The sequence below is a fragment of the Camellia sinensis genome, chromosome 9 (genome assembly GCF_055761805.1).
Source record: "Camellia sinensis isolate YWXY chromosome 9, ASM5576180v1, whole genome shotgun sequence".
Classification (NCBI taxonomy): Eukaryota; Viridiplantae; Streptophyta; class Magnoliopsida; order Ericales; family Theaceae; genus Camellia; species Camellia sinensis.
In genome coordinates this window covers 170,631,107-170,637,743 of record NC_138969.1, presented here as the reverse complement: position 1 = coordinate 170,637,743, position 6,637 = coordinate 170,631,107, and the positions used below count along the sequence as shown (strand labels likewise).

The window sequence follows — 6,637 nt, the reverse complement described above, 5'->3', positions numbered from 1 at the left end:
GAAAGATGAAATGGCATTGTCTGGATGATGGAGTGTTTATAGGTGACGAAATATTTTCATCTTCCATAATTTATCATTCCCAGACAAAAATATATTTGTCGCCTAATAAACAGAAATATGCAACGACATTGTTTAATAGGTATGGAATTTATTGGCAACGAATTACGCTCGTCACAAAAAAAAATTATATTTTGTGACAAAAATGTTCGTCTCCAATGAGCTAAAATAATTCGCGCCAATGCAAATGAAATTGGCGCCTCATTTTTGCAGAGACTTTTGAGAAAAATTAAAACAAACGACAAATTAATATTTCGTCATCTTTGGGTTAAATTTTAAGACCAAAAAAAAAAAAAAATCGTCACCAAATTTTGTCACAATAGCCTAGATTTCTTGTAGTGTGATGTCATAATCATTTTATAAAATTATTTAATAATAACATAAGAATTAACAAACATTTATTTAAATTATTTTTAATTTTTAACATAAACATATTTATATTGATTATTTGTAAAATATATTAATTATATGTGATGTTTGAAAAAAATATAATAAAAATATATATTTACCAAATATAAACCAAGGTTGAGTGTGGGATGATGATTATTTGAAATACTACTTTTATGTGATTCTATGTTCAACTCTCCCAAGCAACAAACTTACGAAAATTTTCTTGCCATTTGACAAAATGAAAGCTCGGCTGATTTAACTAAATCGGTTCCAGTTTGAACAGTACCCGAACTAGACACCGAGCAACCCCAATCTGATTTTCAAAACAGTACTTTCGCAATTAACCTTTTTTGGTTTAGTCGCGATAGTTATATGTTCAACGACCAAAAGTTTAGCCGCTAAATACTCTTTTTTTTGTCGCATAATGTTTTTGCCGACTAAAAATAGTCTTTGTGCTACTAAATTTTTAGTTGGCAAAAGTATAATTTCTTTAGTGGCAATTATGAAAAAACTAGAGGTTACTTGTATTTTTTTTCAAACCTTAAGGTAGGTCAGTGTAGTTTACCCTCTCTCTTTTTTAGATTTGTGTTTAAAAAATTTACTTTTCAAGTTCATCTAATTTAGAAGGATCTTTAAATTAGAAAATTCTAAAACAAGTTCGGAAAAAGTAGGGAAAAAAAAAAAAAAAGTTTTGTTTGTTGTCTTTAGTGGATTTTTTTTTTTAAAAAAAAAAAAATAAATAAATTAGGTTGATCTATTCTAGATCTAATTTTTACACTTAAATTACTTCTTATAGATCTAATTGCTTCAAACTTAGTTAGGAAATACTACAATAGTTTGAAAAGCTGTAATTTCGTGCACTCGTAAAATTAATGAGAACCACATAGATTAGTGAGATCATCTATCTATGTAAAATGATGTCACATTGACTATTTGTTTGCCCCACTTCCATAAAAGCATGGGACGGGCCACTTGAACTTGCATTATATTTCTATAAATAGGGGTGCTCTACTTTGGCAACTTCATAGTTCATATATAACCAATCTCTCCCATAACTGTCAAACATTGTTTACGCCAAATATTTTTTATGATACCTACCACTGTTCGTCTGAATTTTCCCAGCATCCAATTCCTCCAACCATGTTCCCACAAATCAGCAAGACCTACCGCACCTGAATTCCTTCATCCATGGCCGCCGCCGCCACCACCACCACCACCACCACCATCTCCACTACCCACAAATGGAGCATTTCTGTCGCAGAAGACCTTGAATGTCTCACTCCCCACTGCACTTTCACTGTTAAGTTTTTTCTTCTTTTTTCGTTCTTTTTCGGCTACAGTACTCGTGATCCTTCAATGAGGTACACAGCCACTGGCCAGAATGCCAACTAACTGCAATAATCATCTTCATCACCGTGTACATGGGTTCTGGTCACTGTGCTAACTGCAGTGATTTTCACTGTACCGGATAGGGTCTCTGGCCTGTGGGTCCACCACGGATTCTAATTCGATGATCCAAGCCATTGATCTCATAATATCTTGCCTAAACTACTAAAATAAATAAATAAATAAATAAATAAAATTCAAATTGATGGATATCTCTAGTCACACAATTTTAGATGGATGTACAATATATTTTCAAAATTTTCAAAATCATACTTAACGTTACTTTTTTGAAATTGTTGACTGAACCACCTGGATAAGGGAGAAGATGCTACTTTTATGATAATTCCTTACTTTGAAGTCCTGATTTTCTAGGAGCTGATTGCAGGATGAAATTTCAGCAAAGCAAGAACAACAATTGGAGGAAGTTAGGAGTGTGTTAAGAAAAGTAGTAGAAGAAGAAGACTCGCTAAAAGGTCTGGTCATGATCGATGCCCTCCAACGTCTAGCCATTGATTGCCACTTCCGGGAGGATATTGAAAATGTTTTACACAGCCAATATATGAATTCTAGCAGCCATAGCTTTACTTATCAACATGACAATCTTTATGAGGTTTCAACTTGCTTCCGTCTGTTGAGGCAACAAGGCTACAATGTGCCCACAGGTTGGTGTATATACTACGTGTGTTTCGGTGGATTTTCATTTCTTGTGGAAAACGTTTTATAAAAATATTTTTCGTACAATATGTTTTCCTATGTTTGATTGTCGCCTTGAAGTTAATATGCTAGTGGTGGTGTTGGCATGTTGGTGGTGGTGGTGGTGGTGGGGGTGGTGGTATTGTTGGTGGAAGTGTTAGTGGGGTGGTGGTTGTGATGGTGTGGGTGATGGTGATGGTGCGGCCGCAGTGGCATGTGGTGGTAGTAGTGGTGGGTAGGGTGGTGATGTTGGTAAAATTTGTTTGGTTAACACTTTGTTCTTTTCAAAAGTAGAAAATATTTTTCGTCCAAATAAATTTGTTTTTCGCTAACCGTAGAAAACGTTTTCAGTAGATTTTCATTTCCTGCCATACTAAATGTTAGGAAAAAAAGAAAAAAGAAAAATGTTTTTCAGAAAATATTTCCCGTTGAAACAAACAGAGCAATAATTTCGTCTTCTATCCACAATCATCCTCATTACAGTAGTTAACAAGTTGATTGGTATTGGGACAGATGTGTTTGACAAGTTCAAGGACAAGGACGGAAGGTTCAAAACAGAACTAAGTGAAGACATTAGAGGGTTAATGGGATTATATGAAGCATCACAGCTAAGCATAGAAGGAGAAGACATACTTGATCAAGCTGCAGATTTCAGTGCCCAACAACTTAATGGGTGGTTGACACATCTTGATAATCATCATCAAGCCAAAGTTATCAGCAACACACTAAGGCATCCCCAACACAAGAGCCTGGCAAAGTTCATGGCCAAGAACTTCCTCAGTGATTACAATGGCCCCAATGCAAATGTCCTGCAAGAACTAGCAAAAATTGATTTCAATATGTCTCCGTCCATGTACCAGAAGGAAATGCTTCAAGTTTCCAAGTAAGTTTGGCTTTAATTTTGTTTTAATTGTGGTACTAAGTGTGTTCAAGAGGGCATAGGATTCTCTGTCCTTAAAATTCATGTGCCCCTGTCCCTAATGCACTTCTAATCGCATGATCGTGCCTCAAGATTGTAGTATTTTGAGATTCACGTCAAATTGTTAAGTTGGAAGTGTATTAGGGACAAGGTTTTTGAAGACAGAAGATCCCTGGCCATTTTTTGTCACTTCTCCCTTCTCTTTTCTTTCTACTTACAAATCTCTACTCGAACTCAAGATCCAAACACATGCTAAATGTGTTGAAAAGGACATGATTTTTTGTCCTGAAAATTCGTGTCCACTGTTCCTAATATACTCCCAGTCAAAGGATCCTACGGACAAGGTTTTTTAGTGCAGAAGATCCTTGGCCGTTCAAGAATGGAGATTATTCACTGCTTATGTATGATTTTTTCATCTCAGATGGTGGAAAAGCGAAGGTTTGGGCAATGAGTTGAAGTATGCAAGAAACCAACCACTAAAATGGTACCTGTGGTCTATGGCAACCCTCACTGACCCAAGCTTATCAGAGCAAAGAGTTGAGCTCACAAAACCCATCTCTCTTGTCTACATAATAGATGACATTTTTGATGTTTATGGCAAACTAGAAGAACTTATCCTCTTCACAGAGGCTGTCAATAGGTATGCATCTCCTCCATCATCATCATCACTGTATTCATCTTCAAAATTTTCAATTCTGTAACACTAACCAGTAGTTACTGCAAGCAGATGGGAACTAGCAGCTGTTAACGAACTACCCGGCTATATGAAGATTTGTTTCAAGGTTCTTCATGACAGCACAAACGAAATTGCCTATGGGGTCCACAAAAAGTATGGTTGGAACCCCATCGATTCTCTGCGAAGAACGGTATATCATAATATTACCAGCAAATTATGTCATGTGCATACTTAGGATTCTATTAGATAGTTTGTGAGAATTACAAATGGATTAGCTTTAACAAAATCCTTGATTGTTGCAGTGGGCAATTTTGTGCAACGCGTTCTTAGAAGAAGCGAAATGGTTTGCTTCTGGGCAGTTGCCAAAAGCAGAAGAGTACTTGAAGAATGGGATTGTTAGTTCAGGTGTGCCCGCGGTGTTAGTTCACATGTTCTTTCTCTTGGGTCATGGAATGAACAAGGAAAGTGTCGATTTTATAATCGACAATCCTGACATCATAACCTCTACCGCTACAATTCTCCGTCTTTGGGATGACTTGGGAAGTGCCAAGGTAACACAAAGTTCATTTTCTATTAAGATATTATTTTCATGGACCACGTAAATGAAGATAAAATGTTGTCCTAATGTAAAGCCAACCACCCAAAAATATCAAGTAAATTAGAGGGCCACATTCAGACCTACAAGGAGGCATTAGCAAGGCCTACACTGATAATGGCACTGGCAGATGTAGACAGTGTCGGCTGGTAACATACTCTGGCTGAATGGTCCCACATGATGTAATCCAACAGAGCCATTGATTCAGACACCATAACAACTATGAGAATTGTCATGGCCCCTGATAATGAAACAGAGCCATTAGTGCAGACACCACAAACATGAGAATGGATTGCACAAAAAGGAAAAGAAATTGTGAAAGCATTTCGGAAAATGGTGGCCCTATTTGCGTTTGAGTCCATTCACACATAATTTTCCCCTACAGTAGGGCCACCATTAGACAAACAAAAAGTATGACACATCACCCACCGGGGCCATTTGTCAAAGTTCAATCATAAAAAGTTCACTCAATGTCAAGCCTTCTAAAAAGTTCTCAACATGTTAGGGAAAAAAAATTTAAAAAAATTAAAAATAAAAATAAAAAAGTGCTTGTGTTTAGCAGAGATTTTCATTTCCTTACATGAACCATTTATATTCGGTTCAGCTCTAATATAAGCTTGGACTTAAACTGACAGGATGAGAATCAAGACGGTCACGATGGATCCTATGTAGATTGCTACATGAAGGAGCACGAGGGCTCTACAGCTGAAACCGCAAGAAAGCAAGTTGTTGACATGATTTCAGATGCATGGAAGCGACTCAACCGGGATTGCCTGTCTCCAAATCGATTTTCTGCCAATTTCACCCAGGGTTGTCTTAATACTGCAAGGATGGTTCCTTTGATGTACTGCTATGATGACAATCGTAACCTCCCAATCCTTGAGGAGCATATGAAGTCAATGTTCCATGATAGTGTTTCTCTCTAAGGATTCAATGAAAGTACTTAAATATTGCTATTTTTCCTTAGTAGAGTATACCAGACTAATACTGTTAGAGCATCCACAATGGGATGGCTAAAATTGTTTGCTAAAGTGTGTTATATGACAAAAAGTGGTAAAAGTAGGACCCAAAAATATATGTTAAGATGTGTTAAGAGTTTGTTAATTTTAGAGAATGAGTGGTGATACAATGGATGTGTTAAGGTGTGTATTAAGATATGGGTTAAGTGTGTATATATATATATATAATAAATAAAATATATGAATAGCTTTCAAGCCTACAACTCTTCTTCAATGTGTTGCTTTTTGTTTTGTCACATAAAACCAGCTAGCAGGCCATAAAACCATTCGGTCGGCCATAAAACCATTCGGTCGGCCAAAAAAAACAGTTAACTGAACAAATGTATTCAGAGGCTAACAGCAAGGGTCCGGACGTCCGGCCAGACAATCCCACTGCATTTCCCAGCGTCCCCTCTCCTCTCTCTCTCTCTCTCTCTCTCTCTCTCTCAACTGGCTAGAAGCATTGCGGCAGTTAACACACAAGTTAACAGCTAACACTAATGGCTGACACTAACACATCCCTTAGGTCATCTCCAACGGTTCATCAAACCTTGCATCAGATTTGAAATTTGGTGAAATAGTCACTTTTTAGAGCTCCAATGGTTTCAGTAAATTGGTATCAAATTGGGAAAATATCAAAGGTTTCACCAAACTGAAAACGACTTGCTACTTGCACCAATTCACTGTGCATAGCCGTTAAAGCAGAAATTTGTGAAAATTTTACACTAAGTGGTTGACCACCTGGTCGACCCCTTGGTCGACCACCAAGTTGAGCAACCGGTCGACCGGCTCATGCAAAAATTGGCCTGCGAACTGATTCAAATGGTTCAAATTACTGGTTCAAACAATTCAAAAAAAATTTATAAAAAAAAAATTGGTCGACCAACCGGTTGACCACGTCCCTTTTGATGCACGGTTGGAAC

General features: G+C 37.1%; 1 protein-coding gene across 2 annotated transcripts; it reads left to right on the top strand.

Moving 5' to 3' along the window:
* Positions 1-1,471: 1,471 nt before the first annotated feature.
* Positions 1,472-5,801, top strand: LOC114266222 (putative terpene synthase 13). 2 transcript variants are annotated; one of them, XM_028207112.2, is made up of 7 exons: positions 1,472-1,746; positions 2,219-2,495; positions 3,040-3,409; positions 3,867-4,085; positions 4,173-4,311; positions 4,424-4,672; positions 5,352-5,801. In XM_028207112.2, the coding sequence occupies exons 1-7, from the start codon at positions 1,636-1,638 to the stop codon at positions 5,640-5,642; spliced, it is 1,656 nt and encodes a 551-aa protein (XP_028062913.2). In that variant the 5' UTR covers positions 1,472-1,635; the 3' UTR covers positions 5,643-5,801. The 2 variants fall into 2 exon arrangements, with proteins under 2 accessions (XP_028062913.2, XP_082744131.1); XM_082888005.1 differs by having other exon boundaries at positions 1,699-1,808.
* Positions 5,802-6,637: the final 836 nt, after the last annotated feature.